Source organism: Bactrocera neohumeralis, chromosome 4 (assembly GCF_024586455.1).
Source record: "Bactrocera neohumeralis isolate Rockhampton chromosome 4, APGP_CSIRO_Bneo_wtdbg2-racon-allhic-juicebox.fasta_v2, whole genome shotgun sequence".
NCBI classification, from domain to species: domain Eukaryota; kingdom Metazoa; phylum Arthropoda; class Insecta; order Diptera; family Tephritidae; genus Bactrocera; species Bactrocera neohumeralis.
The window spans coordinates 81,458,734-81,480,671 of NC_065921.1; the positions used below are offsets into that span (position 1 = coordinate 81,458,734).

Sequence of the window (21,938 nt, forward strand, 5' to 3'; positions counted from 1 at the left end):
TATCAACAAGAACAACAAGGTCAGCCTCAAAATCCAACGCAGAATAACTCTTGCCAACAGGTGATACTTCGGTCTGAGTAGGCAATTGAGAAATAAATTACACGAACAAAGACCAAACTTTATAAGTCACTTCTTTTAACATATCATAACGGATTACAAGATGTAGACTTATGAATATGACGTCGAAACTGTCCAACAATCTAGTGAAAAACGTTCCAGAAATTAGCCGAAACTCAAAAAATAAAAACACGCTGAAAGGTGCTGAAGGCTATTCCAGCCGTAACCTTGGAACAAATGCAAAGAAATTGTATTAAGCGTGGGAATGTATATATTTTTATGCTTCATATTCTCCAATTTTTAATATACAAAATTGACACTTCAGTAGATCAGCCGGAACAAGAGTCAACCAGATCAAAAAATACCAGCGAACAAAAGTGACAATAATATATTAGGCTCCAGGTGTCCAACTCGAGCGACCGAGACCTTGCATTGAGTCTAAGTTTCAAACATCTTAAGTACAGGAAGCTTTCTATATTATCCCTAAGGGTTTAAAGCATCCAAAACTGGAATTTTTTTTTTGATTTTTTGGAAAAAACGCTTGTCTCCATCAGCTGGAGGTAACTAGATATAATCAAAAAGGTTAGTGACTAAGTTTCAAACTCTTTACGGTAGCATCTGAAGTACAGGAAGGTTTCTAACTTATCATTAAGGACTTAAAGTATTCGAAACTGAAAACATTTTTTGGGATTTTCTGAGAAAAAAGTGTGTGGCTCCAACAGCTGGATTTAACTTGAAATTATCAAGAAGATCGGTATCCCAAATGCAGTTATTACTCTAGACAGGCAATAAGTTTCTTAAATTCTTCAAATAAATTTATTCCATATACAGTTGCTTTCACACTTTTTCTCTTCGCTCAAATGCAGCTGGTCCAATACACCAACTTCTCGAACAAATTCTGTGGCACACCCTGAAATGTGATGCGAATAACTAAGTGCAAACAGCAAGAAGAAGCACGAAATAAACGCAATTTAATTTAATTCAATTAATGCTTTGCTAGGCATCACTCATAATAATAACAACAACAACAACAGCAACTAAAGCACATATTACCACAAGCCATAGCGATAATGAAAATAATCAAATAATAAAACAAAGCGAAGAAATCGAAAAAGAATTCGCAATTAAATTGCAAGTAGAAGCCACAAATGCGCAGCCAAATGCAACCCGGCCAAAACAAAACAAAACGCAAAAGCAGTTAGATTGTCAGCCGACTGTAAGGCAACCACTCAGGCAGCCAGTCAGTCAGGCAACCAGTCAGTCAGTCAGTCAGCCAGTGAGGCAGCGAGGCACGAAGTCGCTAGTTGGGTTAGTTAGGCATTCAGCGAGCTTGTAATTGCTACATTTCATACATTCACATTTATGTATGTCAGACACGTTCGCATGGAACGTATGCAAAATGCATATGAAAAAAAAAACAAAAACAAACAACAACAGTAACAACCAAACTAATGCAATTGCCACATTCACTTATGTATCTGCCGGTCTTTGCTTTGCTTTGTAGTGGCAAAAACTGCAATTAAATTTATGAATAATTTTTTTCCGCTTGAAATGGTAATAAATTTGCCGACTACTATTTAGAACGAAAAGTAATGGAAAAACTGGCTAAGGAGGGTGCTGATGGAATGACATAAAATAATGTAAGAACATTTGTGCTTAAGACTTGCTTAAGTTTGGTGCTGCTGGTAGACCTTTGCACTAAGTTGAGATCTTAAATTGAAAGCGCACAAAATACAGCTTGTGCAAGAACTGAAGCCACTTGACCTTCCCAAGCGACATCGCTACGCTCTATTTGCTCTTGAAAAGTTCCAAGAAGATCCGACGTTTTCGAGCCAAATTTTGTTTAGCGATGAGACCCATTTCTGGCTCAATGGGTATGTAAGTTAGCAAAATTGCCGGATTTGGTACGAAGAGCAACCCGAAGAGATTCAAGAGCTGCCATTTCATCCATAAAAAACAAAGGTTTGTTGTGGTTTGTGGGTCGGTGGAATCATCGGTCCATATTTCTTCAAAATTGATGCCGGTGAGAACGTAACCATTAATAGCAACCGTTATCGCGCAATGATAACCGACTGTTTGATGTCTGAAATTGAAGCTCGTGATCTTGGCGATATTTGGTTTCAACAAGACGGCGCCACTTCTCACACATTTCATCAATCCACGTATTTGTGGAGAGATTACTACGGTGAGCAGATAATTTCACGTCATCGAAAATTGGACTCAACAGATGGACCATCTGAGACGTAGCCGGTTAAAAAAAAATAAATGCCTGGGAATGCTCTTTCGAATGATAATAAAACTTGCCCATTAACTTTGAACTTTTTTGTGCTTTTCTTTAAACAACTAGGGATCCTCAAAATGGATCACTCTTTATACACAAAAAACCAAGTTCGAACTTTTGAAACTTCCAATTCCAAAAAGCCCGAAAGCTTCTAAATTTAAATAATCTCTTTTAAAATCATTATAGTTCGATTTCAAGCGAAGCTAAAAGCTGAGAAAAGCATGTGCGAGCTTTTATTCTTTATTTTATCAAAAGCTTTTGAAGTTAAATATTAGTATTCTAATTAAATTCACTATACAAGCGAGGCTCAAGAAAACATGTTCGAGCTTTTAAAAATTCCAATTCAAAAATGCTCAAAAGCTTTTAAATTTCAACTATCTCTTTAAAAATCATTATAGTTAATTTCAAGCGCGGCTAAAAGCTTTTGAAGTTAAGAAAAATAATTAGAAGAAACTTTTTTTTAATATTATTATATGAAAATTGGTTAGAGCTTCCAAAAAGCTTTCATTCAAATTACGTTTTTTAATTTTATTATATAAAAATTGTTTAAAGCTTCCAAAAAGCTTTCATTCAAATTTTTTTTAATATTATTGTAAGAAAATTGGTTGAAGCTTACAAAAAGCTTTCATTCAAACAATTTTTTTTAATATTATTATATAAAAATTGGTTGAAGCTTACAAAAAGCTTTAATTAAAATTATTTTTTTAATATTATTATATAAAAACTGATTAAAGCTTCAAAAAAGCTTTCATTCAAATTACGTTTTTAATATTATTGTGTGGAAATTGCTTAAAGCTTCCAAAAAGCTTTCATTCAAACTACGGTTTTTTAATTTTATTATATAAAAATTGGTTAAAGCTTCAAAAAAGCTTTCATTCAAATTGCGTAAAAACAGTTGCGGATGCCACACATTTATTTAAGTATTTATTTACGTATTTTTTATTATTTGAAAACGAAGGAAATATTATAAAACCACAAACAATTGCAAAATGTGCTCATTTAACGCATCCAAGGAACTGCCAGACAGTTGAATGAAATGCAGCTTCTGCACAATCTAACGAAACAGCAAAAGAGCGTATAAAAACAGCAAAATTAAGAAAACTTTATAAAACCAACACAAACAAAAATTCAAAGCAAAAAACAAAAATAAAACAATTGAATTTTGAAAAAAAATATTAAAAAAATTAAAAAAATTTAAAAAAAAATAAAAAAAGTTTTAAAAAAAATTTAAAGAATAAAAAAAATGTTAAAAAAATCTAAAAAAATTGAGAAAAATTAAAAAAATACTCCAAAAATACAAAAAAGATATTTCGTATTTATTGCACTTGGCTAACTTAATAATTTCAGCATTGAAACCCATTCGTACGAAACGCAACAAAGTGTGGAGCATTTTCTATTTTTTTCTTGTTGTTATTTCATTTTTTTTTTATTTTTTTATACCCAGAACAGGGTAGGAGTATATTTAGTTTGCTACAAAGTTCATAACAACCACTAGGAAATCGGCGAAGACCCAGTATATAATGCTCAACGTGACGAGCTGAGTCGATGGTTAATGTTCATCTGTCTGTATATACGCGAACTAGTCTCCCATATACCGCTGCCATACAAACTGACCGATAAAAATTAGGACAAATATCTTTTTATACCCTTTAGCTTCGGTGCAGCCAAAGTTAACGTTTTTTCTTTCCTTATTTTACTTATTTTTTTTTTTTAATTTTGAATTTTTTTGAAATTTTGTAATTATTTTTTTTTTATTTTTTTTCATCATTTTTGGTTCGTGAAGACCTAATGGCAGCCATACACTTGAAAGTCAGCCATTGCAACATCAAAAAATAACACAGACATAAATACATGTCTTAGGTGTGTGTATGTTCGGCGACTTAAGCATAAATATAACATATACTATACATATATATGTACATACATATGTACAAATGTAATCCGCTGGCTGTGTGTTTATACGAAATGAATTGCGATACTTAAAGTGAAGTATCTAATGCCAAAGTGGTATTTAGTGATGGTAATTGTTGCTATTGGTGTTGTTGCATGTAATATTATTGCGTGTATATGGCCGCAGAAGCTCATATAATGGATTAAAAATACACATGAGTGCCAACATATTTATTTTAAGTTCATTTGTTTGTGTGTGTGGGTAGTTGGTGGCAGTCGCGCACTAAATCGCAATTGTAACGCAACACTTGCAGTTTGCAACAGACGCCACAGCCACAAAACAATGGTTTATAAAAATAAAACACACACACACACATGCACTTATCTAAAATTTCATATATGTATGTATGTATGTATATTTTTATGGAATATAAGTCGGTTTGCAGTTACCTTTTCAATAACGCAATTTGGCTTCACCTAAAAACTTATTAAAAGCAAGCAACGTACAAAATGGTATTGAAAGACGTACAGCAACAAAAATTAATTAACCAAAATGAAAACAAGAAAAAAGCAAGAATATCCTTCACAGCTGCATTTCTCATAGCATAAAAGGGTATACAAGTAAGTTTAACTTTATTTTGATTGGTCAGTTTGTTTGGCAGCTATATGCTATAGTAGTCTGATCTGAACAATCTGTACGGATAATATAGCATACTCAACAAGAATAATAGGTGCCAATTTTCATTAAGATATCTTGTCAAATAAAAAGGTTTTCCATACAAGCACTTGATTCTGTTCGTACAGTTTGTATGGCAGCTATATGCTATAGTCGTCCGATCTGGAAAATTTATTAGAATTTTATAATAATGCTTTGGATAAAAATTTATGTGAAATTTCATGAAGATATCTTGTTTAACAAAAAAGTTTTCCATACAAGAAGTCGATATTGAACAATCAGTTTATATGGCAGCTATACCCTATAAGGCTCCGATCTGAATGAAACGTTCAGAGATTATAGTGCTACCTTGGATTAGAATCTTTGCTTAATTTCGCAAAGATATCTTGTCTAACAAAAAAGTTTACCATACAAGAACTAGATTCTGATCGTACAGTTTGTATGGCAGCTATATGCTATAGTGCTCCGATATCAGCGATTCCGACAAATGAGCAGCTCCTTGTGGAGAAAAGTGTGTGTGCAAAATTTCAGAACGAAATCTGAAAAACTGAAGTACTAGTTGCTCTAATGTACCCCGTTCATGGTATAAGAAAGCGCGTTAATTAAAACTGGAAAGTATAAATAAATCATAATTTCGACTTAAAACGCGAATTGATCATTCACACATGCACACAATTACATATACATACATATGTATATACGTATGTATTTAAGTAAGTATATTAAAGAAGCTGCTTGCTGCCAGCGAAGGAAGTTTCCTCAGCACTTGAGCCACAGCAAGCACGCACACACACATTTTACATTAAACAGCAAAGGCAACATGTTAAACAAAAACGAAAACAGAAAAGATGTTAATTCGCTCATGATTAAAAATATAACAATAATAATAATAATCATAGCAATAATAATAAGAAAAGTCAGCGCACATTTATCCGCGTTAGTTGGGCAAATGAAAGGCATTAGAGTGTGCTTAGCGTGCGATACTGAAAACCCTGTAGGAATTTTTGATACAGAATGAAGTTTCAGATTTTTTTAAAGAAATTTTGAATTTTTAATACCCAAAAGTGGTCTTTGTCGGCTGTCGTACTAGGTGTGACCTCTTTTTTACCGAGAACGTGTTCTAATTTTTTTTTTTTTTGCAAAAACAAAGAACGAAGCTTAATATAGTAAATGTGCACAAACGAACAATAAAATTGGTCTCTTCTCAAATGACGAACCTCACTAAAAATACATGCAGTTGGCAATATGTCAGCTCATTATGAAAATGGACGAAATCGGCAGAAAATCACATCCATTTCTTATATAACGGTATTTTATAACTTTAAAATATATTTTATATATCTGTAATAATCAGCAAAAATTTGCTATAATGTACATATTATGCCAAGAAATGACATAAAATTCAAATTTTGTAGACAAAGGTGTGGCAACGCTGATTTTTTCACATTTTTACTTATCTGATATACCATTCCAACTACATATAAATAATAATTACAACTGATCAAATGTATTATTTAAGAGTTTTTGTAAGTATAAGAAATTAAAAAATCAAATTTTGAAAAAAGAGTGGCAACGCTAATTTTCGCATTTTTCACATATCTGATATACCATTCAACCTATATACATACATGTATAATAAATGTAATGATCAAAGCTGTTACTTAATATTTGTTGTGAGTAAAAAATTTTACAAAAAAATTCAAATTTTAAAAGTGTGGCAACGCATATTTTTTTTACATTTTCACATATCCAACATACCATTTCAACTATATATAACAAATACAAGTGCTCAAAGCTAATACTTAAGAGTGTTCGGAAGTATAAGAAATTACATAACATTCAAATTTTGAAAAAAAAAGTGTGGCAACGCTGATTTTTTCACATTTTCACATATCTAACATACCATTTCAACTATATGTATGTATATCATAATAAATACAAAAGATTAAAACTATTACTTAATAATTGTTGCAAGTAACTATTTGGAAAACAAAACGACAAATATAACGGTAATTAAATTTTCATTTCTAAGGAATCTTGATTCCCAAATTTCTCCTGAAGCATATTGAACCACAAAAATCTAATAAAAAATACCCAAAAAAAGTCCAAGCATTACTACATAAATTTCCTACAGGCCACTAACTAGTCGTATGTACATACATATAGTATATACGCCAGTTAGTACCTTGGGCACACGAAGCGTTGTAGCCCAATTGCTGTGGGCGAATTATTGCAAAATCACCAAACAGTGATTATACGAAAAGCCAAGTACTTATAGTAGTAGACGGCAGCGGCCATAAATCGGCCGTAATTTAACGTGAAATTAATGGAATTACAATGCTGTAAAATGAAGTGAGCGGATTTGACGTTGAGTGAGTGAGTGGGATGCGCACCTACAAACGCCTGCCACACACACACACACACTCATACAAATCTTGTGCACTCGTGGAGCAATAAAGCACATTTGATGAACTGGCAGCTGCGGCGGATAATCATTCACGCTGTGTGTAGTTAGAGGTTTAAAATAAATGAGTTGGACGGACAACAAGCAAGGAAATACTTATGCTGAGCTCAAAGTTGGTTAATCTATAAATATATATACATATGTATGTGTGTGTGTCTGAAGACATGTATGTGAGTGTTGTGCTGCAAGAACTATGAATGCATTCGAAAGTAATCCACTATGCTGGATTAGAATAAGTTTTATAACAACAATAACAACAACAATATTGCACGCTCTAAAAACGAGTAAGATTGTATGTATGTATGTATGTATTTACACGCTGGTCATACAGGGTAGTATTAAGTTTGCCAACCAAAAGGAAACGTCTGAAGACCTAAAGAATATACATATTCGTCTGTCTATATATACAGCGTGTAAAATAATAACTGTCGCACTAAAACAACGGTGCATATTTCTTTACAATAACATCACCACATAATTTTTTTTATCCCGTTACATCGCCTACTTATTGAACATCATTAGCTATTATTTATTCCACATTTCATTTGAAAGTAAAATTTTGAGCGGTATGGATGTGAAACGTGAACTAGTTTTAGAACTACATTTGCAAGGCAAGAAAACTTCTGAAATTGTTAAGTCCCTGAAAAGACATAATGTGAACAGAAGATTTGTTCAGCGGACCGTAGCAAGATTTATCGAAACCGGAACTGTGCAAGTAAAGAAAAAACCTGGACGAAAGCGATCAGTCAGAACAAAGGAAACGATCAAAGCTGTGCGTGAGCAGATTCGAAGAAATTGCTCCGTTTCGGTACGGAAACTCGGGAAAAGATTTAAAATGAGTCACCAGTCCGCTCATTTGGTAATTAAAGAAGACCTTAAGCTTAAAGCTTATAAGAAAAAAAGAATTCATGGGCTTACGGATATGCAGAAGAAAAAGCGAAGGGAGAGTTGCAAAATGCTACAAAGGTGGCACGCAGAGTCAGAAATTATCTTTTCTGACGAAAAGCTGTTTTTATTACAGCAACCCCATAACCCTCAAAACGATCGAGTGTATGCAGCTAAGATGTCCGATATTCCTAGAGCTAAAAAAAGTGTAGAGCGTTTCCAAAATGTTTCTTCGGTGATAGTATGGGGCGCGATTTGCAAAAGTGGCAAACTTCCACTGCTTTTTATTGATAAAGGCGTCAAAATAAATGCAGAATATTATTTGAATAACGTCCTAATAGAGCATTTGAAGCCTCACGCAATGGAGATGTTTGGGAATAGGCCATTCTGTTTTTAGCAAGATTCTGCTCCTGCACACAAAGCGAAAACTGTGCAAAGCTGGTGTCGTGCAAATTTTCCCAGTTTCATATCAGCAGAAGAATGGCCTCCCACTGGATTATTGCATATGGGGCTATATGCTTAGCAAACTGGGGAATTTAAGTCGCATGACTTTGGATAAATTCAAAAACCATTTGACAAAAATATGGAACGAAATACCAAATGAAGTCGTTCGTGCCGCTTGCGAAAGTTTTTCTAAGCGTTTAAAGGAAGTACAAAAAATCAAAGGGGAAAGAATTAAAATTGATGCATAAAATAAACATATATAATATTTGTATTTATAAAATAATTACAATTTAATTTGAATATAACTATTATTCCTGTTATTAAAAAAAAGAGGTGCGACAGTTATTATTTTACACGCTGTACATATGCGAACTACTCCCTAAGTCTTTAAGATATCGTTCTGAAACTTTGCTCACATCTTTTTCTCCCCAAGAAACTGCTCATTTGCCGGAACGGCCGATATCGGAGCACTATCGCTTATGGCTGTCATACAAACTAACCGATCAAAACCTGGCTCTAATAAGGAAAACTTTTTTATTTGAGAAGATATCCTTACCAAATTTAGCATGAATTTTTTTCAACGATAACGGTACAATCTCTGAAAAAATTATTAAGATCGGACAACTATAGCTTATAGCTGCCATACAAACCAACCGATCAAAACCTGGTTCTAATATGCAAAACTTTTTTATTTGAGAAGATATCCTTACGAAATTTAGCATGAATTATTTTTAAAGACAACCGTAAAATTTCCGAATAAATTATTAATATCGGACAAGTATAGCTTATTGCTGCCATACAAACCAACCGATCAAAACCTGTTTCTAATATGGAAAACTTTTTTATTTGAGAAGATATCATTACGAAATTTGGCATTAAATTTTTTCAACAATAACGGCATAATCTCCGAATAAATTATTAAGATCGGACAACTATATCTTATAGCTGCCATACGAACTAACCGATTAAATTAGGTTCTTATATGGAAAACTTTTTTATTTGAAAAGATATCCTCACGAAATTTAGCATGATTTTTTTTCAACGATAACGGTACAATCTCTGAAAAAATTATTAAGATCGGACAACTATAGCTTATAGCTGCCATACAAACCAACCGATCAAAACCTGGTTCTAATATGGAAAACTTTTTTATTTGAGAAGATATCATTACGAAATTTAGCATGAATTATTTTTAAAGACAACTGCACAATCTCCAAATAAAGTATTAAGATCGGACAACTATAGCTTATAGCTGCCATACAAACCAACCGATAAAAATCTGGTTCTTATATGGAAAACTTTTTTATTTGAGAAGATATCCTCACGAAATTTAGCATGAATTTTTTTCAACGATAACGGTACAATCTCTGAAAAAATTATTAAGATCGGACAAGTATAGCTTATAGCTGCCATACGAACTAACCGATCAAAACCTGGTTCTAATATGGAAAACTTTTTTATTTGAGAAGATATCTTCACGAAATTTGGCATGAAATTTTTTCAACAATAACGGCATAATCTCCGAATAAATTATTAAGATCGGACAACTATAGCTTATAGCTGCCATACGAACTAACCGATTTAAATCAGGTTCTTGTATGGAAAACTTTTTTCTTTGATAAGATATCGTCACGAAATTTCACACAGACTATTGTCCCAGGCGATGCTACAATCCCACAGCATATCGTTCAGTTCGGATTACTATAACATATAGTTACCATAAAAACTAACCGATCAGAAACATATAGCTACCATAAAAACTAACCGATCAGTACCAGGTACTTATATAAAAAACTTTTTGGTAAATATGCACTTCTATCGTCAAAAAATACCAAACTTGTATTGCCACATAAATTTAGAACTCACAAACATTTACTGCAAGCCCACAAGGTTATGCCTACATACCGTGACATGTTTGTAGAAACGTGTTTCGTACGCATTTACCCCCTAGAATGTTTAAAAATAAAATAATAAAGAAATGTAAATGCATTAAAAATGTATTTGGACCTGTTTATATTGCACTTGAGGCTCATGCGGGCGATAGTGAGCCCCTATAAAAACAGGCGCTGTGCTTGGCAGCGCACACACACTAACAGGGACGCACACAGAAGTGCACGAAAAAGGCTCTTAAGAATATGTAAATTCACCTTTTTAAATAATCGAGCGTAGAAATATGACACTCTTTAGTAATTGTCGACATTTTTTTTTCAAGTTATTTTGGGGTAAATTGCTTTGTTAAGAAGAGCAAATGCAGAGAAGCTGAAAAATAAATACGTACTCATGAATAAATGAAAATATTAAAGTGCACCAGTGGCAAAGCGTTTAAAAAATTAAAATTAAAATAATCTTATAATGAAAAAATCGAACTGAAAAACACGCTTGACTCACATAAGAATCACTCACTAGATATCAATAATTCATCAGATTCACGAGATTTGCGAAAAGCTTCAAATCTAACTTCCATTCACTCGCCGCAACGAAGAGCAAAAGTTATTAAACCGTTAACTTAACACACGAGACTTTTATGTGCGAAACAAAGCGAAATGCGCGTTCACGAAGTTTCGAAAAAGGTTTTACTGCAAATTGTATATATGCAATATGTACATATGTATGTACTAGAAACAAAATAGCGGAAATTGCACTGTTACAGCTGTAAAATTTTGCTTAAGTACAAAAATTTAAGAAATTCAAACACTAAACGGAATTACAAAAATACAAAGAAATATTTCAACAATAATTTTGTATATTTTCAATTCTCTAATGACACAAAGAAAATAATTCAAATTTGAATATGAATGATAATGGCACTGCCAGAGCGCAAAAGGGAAGCCGAAGTGGGTTAAAATAAATTTATGCAATATTATTTGTAGTTGTTGGCAGTGAACAAAAGTAAAAAATTTTAGGAAAAAGGTTGTTGATAATAGTGAAAAATATACGAGGTTTTCTACTTTTTTTTTTGAAGAAAAAACATAGAAACTTCAAGTCAAATGGGGAATGTTTATTATAATTCTAAAGAACATTCTTTGCATTTATTTTTTAAAGATTATCACTTTCAAATTATGGATGGATGGTCCATCCGTTGAGTACAATTTTCGATGATTCGTTCGAGCATTTCGACTGGTAACTGAAACGGAATGGGGCGTAATGTGAGTAGGGTTACCCCACAGGGTGGAGTTCTCTCTCCTCTTCTATGGATCCTGGTCGATAACGTCCTGCTTAAAAAACTTAAGGATCATGGCTGCCGGGTGATTGCCATTGCCTATACAGCCGATGTAACACTTATGGTCAAAGGAAAGTTCCTAAGTACCGTGTACGAGTTGACGCAGGGCTATATCAGCGAAGTAACAAACTGGGCGGTCGAAAGTGGTCTCGCCAACAACCCAAGCAAAACCGAGATGGTTTTATCCACCGCCTGCAACTGGCGGCTACTGTGAAATATCTAGGACTCATCCTAGATAGGAAGCTTTCATTGAAGCCGAATATCGAAGAGAGCATCAAAAAAGGCATCGAGTGCCCTATACTGCTGTAGAGGAGCCATTGGCAAGAGGTGGGGTCCCTCACCGAAAGTGAATCTCTGGCTCTATGACACCACAGTCAAGCCCAATATGATGGAGTCTCTGCATGGTGGAGGGCTTTAGAAAAAACACACTTGCAAAGAAACTCGAAAGCGTTCAACGGACAGTGCTTATCAGCATGTGTGGTGCACTAAGGTCCACTCCAACCATGGCACTTATTGCCATATTGAACATAGTGTCCGAAGACATCGTCGGAAGGTGTATGGACGCGAAAGTGGCTTTTAGACTCAAAGAATCTGAGTAGTTAAAAGAACGCGTATCTGAACACTCGGATATCCTCACACTTTGACTGCATACCGGATCATCCAGTTCATGGAGTCGCCAAATCGAACTCTGGTGCCTTCTTCGCTGCCCATATACCGACGAGGGAGCTATGGGTGCGAAGAAGCCGTTGGAGGGGAGAAGCAGTGAGCTTCTTTACGGATGGGTCAAAGCTGGAGAGGAAGGTTGGTGGAGGGGTTTACTGTCGGGAGCTCTCTAACAATTCCAGTTTCAGACTTCCATCACTATTGCAGTGTCTTCCAAGTCAAGGTTGCAGCCATCAAGGATGCAATAGATCTGCTGCTCCGGAGTGCAGCCTCCTTTAGAGAAGTATGGTGTGGGTGCCGTGCCATAGCGGAATCGCCGGAAATTGTAAAGCTGTTGAGCTGGCAAGAAAATTCACCCTAGAACCGCTATCGGTAGAATAGGAGTGAGTCCATGCTTCCGTATCCTCTTGTGTTCTACTACTGGATGGCTGAGCTTCGCCGAAGCTTAGCCAGCGCTGGGCCACCATCGGTACTTATGCAGTCGCAAATGCCTTTTGGCCCAAGATTAAACGCAGGAGATCTACAGATCTTTTTGCCTTCAGTAAGGCTAGCCTGTCCCTAGTGGTGGGGCTTTTAACAGGCCCTTTTGAGTTCCATGCTGTAAGGTTGGGAACTTTACCAGACGCCGATTGCAGAAGCTGTTTGTAAGAAGATGAGGTGGAAGCAACTCAACACTTAAAATAAAATATTTCAAAATTTTTCGTAAATATATTTTTTCCCCACAAATTGTTGTTTTCTCACTATAAGAAAAACAAATTAAACACATTCCTTTAGCTTCCTTAAAGTTCTAAATTGTTTTTGAACCCACATTTGAAATTCCTGCCTACACCAAAGGAGTTAGAACAAAGAAAACCAAATAGGAAATATTGTTTGACCAAAGCAAGACTAACTAAACTCGTTTTTACAAAGAAAAGTGCCTTAATATAAAAACTTACACACATATTTACATGCATACTTACAAAAAGTAAGTCAATGCAAACATACATACACACACAAACATATTTATGTACATATATTTAAAGCAGATCTCGAGGCAGTGTCAACCAGCTAAACCAGTTTAGGTTTAAATGACAGACCAAACGAGCAAAGTACCAGAGTACCAACCAGCAAGACGAAAAGGTAAACAAAACAAGTATGGCAGGCAACAACAACAAGAAAAACAATTGAACCAGCAATTGAAAAAGGCAGCAACTGCAATAGTTACTGCTGCAAGCGCGTCATTTGAAAAAAAAACGTATTGTTGGTATATAAATATATGAAAAAAGTATGTAAATAAGTAAGTATTTGTGTATACTATATATGTACATACATAAATAGTTGCATTTGAAGTTACCAAGCAGCGTGCTTTAAATAAGAAATACAAGTCAACTAACGCGCTTAGTGCAAAATGTGGAAAAACTGCAAGGCGCTATGCAAAACAAGAGACGATAAACCAAAAAAATATACAAAAAAAATAAATTAAAAAATTAAAAAAAATAAAAGAAATATTAAAAAAATAAAAAAAAATTAAAAAATATGAAGTAAAAATAAAGCACTAGTCCAATGGAAAAATTGAAAAAAGTAGACACAAGAAAATGTTAAGTCACACAAAGCAAAAAAATAGCCTACCTTGTATTACTCATACCATATTAAGATAAACAGCAAGAAACGTTAACTTCGTGTGCAACGAAGCTATAATACCCTTCAGATGTGCATTTTTTATAACCCAAATGGGTATAAAAGAACTTTAACTTGAGTTTGATAGGTCTGTTTGTACGGCAGCTACATGCTATAGTGCTCCGATTCGAACAATATATTGGGATCTTGTAGTGTTGCCTTGGACAATAAGCTATGCCGAATTTCGTGAAGATATCTTGAGAAATAAGAAGGTTTTCCATAGAAGGACTTGACTTTTATCAGTCATTTTGTATGACAGCTTTACCCTGTAGTGCTCCGATCTGAACAAATCGTTCGGGGATTGTAGTGCTGCCTGGAATTATAATCTGTAAGAAATTTCGTGAAGATATCTCGAGTAATAAGAAGGTTTTCCATACAAGAACCTTACTTTGAACGGTCAATTTGTATGACAGCTCTACCCTGTAGTGCTCCAATCTGAACGAATCGTTCAAAGATTGCAGTGCTGACTGGGATTATAATCTGTAAGAAATTTCGTGAAGATATATTTCCAAATAAAAAAGTTTTTCATACAAGGACTTAATTTTTATCAGCCAGTTTGTATGGCAGCTATATGCTATAGTGGTCCGATTCGAACATTACATTCGGAGATTGCAACGTTGACTTGAACAATAATATATGCCGAATTTCGTGAATATATCTTGAGAAATAAGAAGATCCTCCATAGAAGAACTTGATTTTCATCGGTCAATTTGTATTACAGCTACATGTTATAGTGGTCCGATATCAGCTGTCTCGACAAATGAACAGCTTCTTGGAGAGAAAACAAAAACTGAACATTTATATACATATGTATGTACATAAATATATTCTTTATGGGTGCTCCGCCGCTTTCTTCTGTGCCTTTTAAACATCGTGCTAAACTCAATATACCCCGTACAGGGTATAAAAACATTGCATTCTTAAATACAAGTCAGTGCAGAGCAGGAAATGAACCTGTGTGCACTTTTAAGTACATTTTGCATACGCCTGCGATTGTGGCTATGAGAAGAACCACTTCACTACGAGCCAAAGCACTTGCCGCACAAACATTTCCTATGTGTATTCGTAAATATGTATGTTTGCACAGTTGTGCTAAGAGTACTAGGCTCACATGTCTGCTTGAAATGTATCGAAAGTATTGACCTCCAGCTGCCTGTACACAGAATGAGTCGTATGTCCCGCACTTCTTACTACGCGCAACGCAACCGCAGACAACACATATAAGCAAACATATTTACAAACATACAAATTAAAGTAAAAAAAAGTGCATAAATGCATTTTCTTGTCGTCTCCGGATATTACAAACTACTTGTACAATATTCATTGCAGTTATGGTTTGTAGAGGAATTCTTGTATTTTCATTTGAGACACCAGCAGAGAGGGATGAAATGGCAAATGCGATTTTTAAGTGATTTGAAGACAAAACATTTCTTTTTCCAAATACTTTTAATTATTTTCTCGTGTCAAGTTCGAAGTTAGCGTAGATTTTTTAGGTTAGGTAAAGTATTGTACTGGAATTAGATATTTTACGGCTCTACAAGTATGTGGTCTTGAAGTTAGGCGTAGAAACAGTTTCGGCAGCGCTTTCTGTCGGTAGCACTTTTAATGGTGCCTATTTAACCCGCAAGAATCCATTCCTCAAATTTTTGATTCGATTTTGAACCTTTTTTTCATCTCTAATCAGCAGCTCCTAAACCCTAAATGAGCCCTCACTCTGTTTCATTTTGGATAGATATAATTTCTTTTCGGCGTCCCTTACGTCTGTTGCTCTCATTTAAATACATAATACGGTGTTTTGGTTGTTTTATTGAAATCCGGCATGAGACGCTTCAAAATTTAAAACTTCTAAATCAAATTTTACTCAGGCGGTTCTCGATACGCACTGAGCTATTAAGGGTCTCCTCGTTATTGTTTTGAGCCGCTCAAGTTTGCGTGCTGGCAACACATTTCTATTTGGTAAATAGAGCACAAAACCCATTAGAAAAGAAGCTGAAAAGATCGAAGAAGCCAACCAGCACTTCCCAAACAAAACTCATCAATATTTTAACAACACGTTGCCATTAATTTAGCTGTACGAGTACATACATACATTCATATGTATGTATGTAGTCATTAGCGATTGAGATCAGTGGAACATTGTTGGGAGATTAATGAAAATGAATGCATAACTTACCGATTACACAGTTGTCTTGCACGAAACTAGCCAAAATTTTGACTATATTATTATATTAGATATGTATTTGTATGTGTGGGTATGTTTCCAATAGCGCTTATCTCTTTCACTTGAGAGAGTTCACTGCCTTCTTACACAAAAATCTTGCCATTCTATATTCGCTGAACGCTAACTACAGCATTTGTTGTTGTTATACTGCTTAATTTTCTTGTTGTTTTAGCTCTATAACCACTAGCCCTGCGGCTCCAACTGACCGGTTACTACACACACGCGAAACACGCTCGCACAGTATAAACGCTAAACGTAATTAAGTGGAGGAAAATACGTTGCAGCAGCGGGAGAACGTTTATGAATAGTGGACGTAGACACTACAGCTAAATAATCTTAACAAAATGCGCACTGGAATATATTGGTGAACAGCACGGCATAACAGTGCAGTTGCAAGCGGCGCACGCAGTGACGACCCGGAAATCTTGAGACTGCGTCGAATGTGTAACCAAAGCGCGGACAGCGGGATAATCACCACAAGACGCCAATAAAACAAGAGCACCTATTGTAAGCCGCGTCGGAATTATCGAGTATTGGTTTGAGTCGCGAGGATGGAGTGCAACGGATGCGCACTTTTTGCTTTAAGCTTGCTTTTTATGTACATACACATGTATACACGTGTGTATGTATGTGAGTAGGTACTTTAAATTTTACTAGTTTGAAGCGCAGACGTTTTGGTTACCCTTTTGGCTTTTGTCGTTTGCCTTTTGCCTTTACACTTCCTCAAACGCGCATTGGTCACTGTTTCGGTGGCTTCGTTCGCCTTAAAGTATCTTCTTTTATCTTATTTATTTACAATTTATTATTTTCTTTGCTGATGCTAATGGTAAGTACTATTGTTGTTAGTAAACCGGTTTCCTATTACGTTCCTCGTGCGCATTCGTATACGCTTCGTATGATTTTTTTCTTATTAACTTATTTGGCTTTGTGCTTATTCATCAGCAATTGATTTGATGCTGGAACGCTTGGCGTGATTAGTTTATAATTGTTGTTGATGTTGTTGTTTATTTGCCACTACATACATTTGCTTTTTTTTGCAACACTTTCAAATTCTTTTCATAACTTTATAGACACTTCACTTGCACAATTCAAATGCATACCACATTGTAATTATTATTAAATGCAAAACAGCTGTGAATTGTTGAGTGCTAAGCGAATGTCAGCAAACACGGCGACGACACAAAAACAATTCGCACACAAGAAACGCAAACAAACATGAATGCAACACACTACACAAGTGGCAATTCCAAAAGAATTATAATTATATACACCGAAAACACAACAAACACGTTTGCTTCCTGGCAAGCACTGTTGTTCTGTTTTCTTCTTTTGGCCGCCCTAAATTATGTTATACGCGACACAGCCTCCCTTCGGCACTACTACCGTTTCGCAATTATTCTACCCGTATTTAAATAATTTCATATATTATTAACACACAAATTGCGGCACTTTTTTTTTGTACGTTCCCAATTAGCCTCCAACACGACACGCTTCTCTAGCACGCTATTCACTGGACGCAATAAGACGACGAGAATCCGTGCTAAACCAACAAGACAACCGTTCCGATCACTCGCATCATTCGAACTTAACTCGATTTTTCACAAATCCAACTCGACTACTCGTCGTTGCTGGTGCTAGCAAAGCAGCTGCTGCCCCAACAATAACAAACACAAATGAGCAAATGCAAAGTAAAAACAAAGCAGTAGTAAATACAATAACAAAAATGCAAAGAAGTGTAAACCGACAGCCATGTGTTTACAAGTAGTAAGAACAACAACATGCGGATGATGCTTGGGGCTGTTACAATAAAAGTGTTTACCAACAACAATGCAATTTAAAAACGCCGCTCCCTTTAGTTATTTGTATGTGAAAGAGAAGAAATAAAATCAAAATTGAGTGTAAGAGCATTGAGTGAGAACCGAAGTAGAGAAGTGAATAAAAGGGCCGTGTTGCCATACGCGTTGATTGTAGACGCGCTGTTTTCATGTATTATAACATATTAATTAATTTTTTTTGGAAAATACGAAAAATATGGAAAAAGAAATTTTGATAATAAAATATAATATGATGAATATGGTAGAATGGTGAATAACGTAGTTATTCAACCATGATTTTTGACATTTCTAATTATATGCGTATCATATGGTATGTTTCCGTCCGAGTTGAAGTAAAAAAACTGAAGGCGGACATTTTCTTGTTATAGCTGAAGAAATCTGCCTAATTGACAGGTTAAAAATCGTGGTCCGTTTCGGTTAAGTAGACCCGACTGTCATGGAAACGAGAATTCGGGTAATATTTTCTAACGCTACAAAAACAACAACAACTATTATACTCATAGAAGGCATAAAAAAGCAAAACCACAAATTAACCAAAACCGAAAGTCTTTTTTGGAACAGTAAGACGAAATTCTCTTTAAATTCAAAATAAAAGAGCTTATAGAGTTACTAATAAATAATAAACACTAAAAACTATTTTATAATTAATAATCAATATACAAAATGTAGATATTTTGTTATTAATTTTCTTAGATACATTTTATGTAGATATACAACGTCCACCTATACGCATTAAATAGTGAATACCTCTAGTTACTCCGAAACTAACTCAAAGCATAGACACAAACCCTCATAACAAATGTCATTTACAAATTTGACAAGCACGTGTTTACGTTTCCAACCAATTGGTATTTTCTGCGTACATTTTTGATTTGTTTTAATTTTTACGCCGAAGCAACTAAATATTCGCTAAAAATGGAGGAGACGGACGGACCTCAAGAGGCCAGCATTGATTTTGTGCCCGCACTTTGCTTTGTGCCACGCGGCGTCGCTAAGGAACGGCCAGAAAAAATTGTGCTAACACAGTCGGAGCTGGCGCGTATCATTGAAGACACAAAGAGTACGCTCGCAGAAGATGGTGAGGATGATGACGATGATGATGAAGATATTGATCACGAGGACGATATGGAGATAGATGATGAAGCAGCAGCTAGCGCTGGCAATCGTAATCCGGACGATGAATTTGGTTTCGATAACTATGACGCGGAAGGCACTTCAAAAACAGCTGATATTGCTTCTGTAGTTGATGCCAACGAGCAGCTGCCAGATGAAGATAATGATTCCGAAGCAGAAGATGAAATCATAAAACCCACTGACAATTTAATATTGGTCGGACACGTGCAGGACGATGCTGCTTCCATGGAGGTGTGGGTGTTTAATGAAGAGGAGGAGTCTTTATATACACATCACGATTTTATACTTCCTAGCTTTCCACTATGCATAGAGTGGTTGAATCATGATCCTGGTAGTGATAAACCAGGAAACATGTGCGCTATTGGTTGTATGGATCCAGTAATCACCATTTGGGATTTAGATATACAGGATTCAATGGAACCTACATTTAAATTGGGTTCAAAGGGTAGTCGTAAGAAGCACAAAGAACCCTATGGACACACCGACGCAGTTTTGGATCTTTCATGGAATCGTCATTTTGAGCATATACTCGCCAGTGGTTCTGTAGATCAGACACTTATATTATGGGATTTAGATGAAGGCCAACCGCACACTACTATAACGGCGTTTGAAGAAAAAGTTCAATCGTTGGAGTTTCATCCAGATGAAGCGCAAAGTATTCTAGCCGGTAGTGCAGATGGTATTGTGCGTTTATTCGATTGCCGCAATGCTGATACGGTAGATAGTGACTATGTGAAATGGAAAATACCCGGTGAGGTGGAAAAAGTGTTGTGGAACCCAACTGATACCAATCATTTTGTTGTTGGTACCAATGACGGCAGTCTACATTACGCTGACAGGAGACAACCTAATCAACTGCTGTGGTCAATTAAAGGACATGAAGAAGAAATTTCCGGTGTGTGCTTCAATAAGGATGTGGCGAATTTGTTGACATCGACATCCACGGATGGTATGCTGAAAGTGTGGGATTTCAATGCCAGCGCTATCAAAGAAGTGTATTCTCATGATTTCCAAATGGGTCGCTTACAATGTATGAAGCAAAGTCCCGAAGATCCATTTACTCTGGCGCTTGGCGGTGAAAAACCGCCGCGCTGTCGCATTTATAATATAAAGAATTTCGAAGTTGTGAGAAAAGTTTTTAAGATTGCTGAAGTACTGCAATAAACAACGCGTTTGACATATAATTTAGTTATAGAAAGTCATAAATAAATATTTATGAGACGATAAAAAAAGAAAACAATTTTTATTAATTAATATTATATTCACTTGTATCAAAATAAAGTTTATAGAACAGTATAACTTAGTTATTTTTTTCTTAATTATTTTTTTTGTAAAATTAATAACTTTCATGTTTCCATTTGCAATGACGTAGTGTTTTTGTTGGTTGGCAGTAATATTACAAGTGCGACTTGTTCGCCACGCACAAATAGCTGTTGTAGGTGCCTACGGATTTCCACATTTTTTCTATTAATACTCTTCACTTCTTGCTTTGGCAATTCAATGCCAAGCTCCTGTAATCTCCATGTGCAATCCTGCGGCACGCCACACATTTTATTTTCACTATATCCATATTTACGACGCTGACAAACTTCATGCACATCGCGTAACCACAAATTCCAGAATTTATCAAACCATACTAGCACACCCTCTAAACTACCACGAATACCATGCTCACGTCGCACCATAACGCGTACACGTCGCTGTTCTTTCATGGACTGTCTTAATGCTAACATTGGACCAGTAACGCCATCAATATATGATAAAATATTGTGTGTATCCTTCTGCTTGCGTGCTCTACCTTTTACAGGCATTTGATGTGCCTGGAAACGGCGTTGCTGTGCCTCCTCAGCTATGACCTGGCGTTCCTTTGAGCTGCCAGGTTTAGCACTCATCGCATCTTCCTTTTTTTGTGGATTTTTATTCACGACTGTGTTATTACGTTTGTTCAGATTCATAATGCCGAAACGTTTAAATGCACTTTCAAAAGCTGCAAGATTTTGGTATAACACTTTAGGCTGTTTCTCACTGATGCGGTACTCAGGCGCATAGAGTGCGCGTAATGGATCAAATCTTTCGCTGGTTATATCCAGTGCGCTGTCCGCAGAGCTTGCAGAAATATCTTCTGCTGGTTTAGCGTCAGTTGGTGCTTCTTCAGGCGTTTTCTCCTCATTCTTTGCGGTTTTATCCTTTGCCTCGCTAATTTTGAGTTTTTTATTTAAATACTTTTACAGATAAATGTAAATTGCTTCACTTTGTAATATATGTATAAATTTTGTATTTTCGCGTTTTGCCGACATAAACAAAAACACAGCTGATCGCGCGTTGCCACTCTATAAAAATTATGGAATGTGTTGCCAAGCTTGCGTTATTATAAATTGCTTGACATTTTATATTTTATATTTTAAATGTAACGGAAAATTGTTAAACTAAAAACAATTGTGAAATGAAAAACTATTAAAAAAGATTTTTCATTGATTAAAAAAAAATAAATGAAAAAATAATAAATAAATAA

General features: G+C 35.4%; 3 protein-coding genes across 3 annotated transcripts in view; 1 reads left to right on the forward strand and 2 right to left on the reverse strand.

The window, feature by feature from the left end:
- The window catches only part of LOC126756965 (serine-rich adhesin for platelets), a 169,227-nt gene extending 151,202 nt beyond the window's left edge, over nucleotides 1-18,025 (reverse strand). The window contains 1 exon segment of the mRNA XM_050470496.1: nucleotides 16,410-18,025. The gene's annotated coding sequence lies outside the window, so the exon portion shown is untranslated.
- A 1,067-nt stretch (nucleotides 18,026-19,092) lies between these two features.
- LOC126756981 (periodic tryptophan protein 1 homolog) lies at nucleotides 19,093-20,620 on the forward strand. Its single transcript, XM_050470522.1, has one exon. It carries the CDS (start codon nucleotides 19,208-19,210, stop codon nucleotides 20,588-20,590), a length of 1,383 nt encoding a protein of 460 aa, XP_050326479.1. The 5' UTR covers nucleotides 19,093-19,207; the 3' UTR covers nucleotides 20,591-20,620.
- Nucleotides 20,621-20,638: 18 nt separating this feature from the next.
- Nucleotides 20,639-21,651, reverse strand: LOC126755871 (U7 snRNA-associated Sm-like protein LSm11; the record flags this gene model as incomplete). The annotated part of the gene is made up of 1 exon (XM_050468587.1): nucleotides 20,639-21,651. A coding segment is annotated over one exon (879 nt), but the record flags the coding sequence as incomplete, so codon positions are not given.
- Nucleotides 21,652-21,938: the final 287 nt, after the last annotated feature.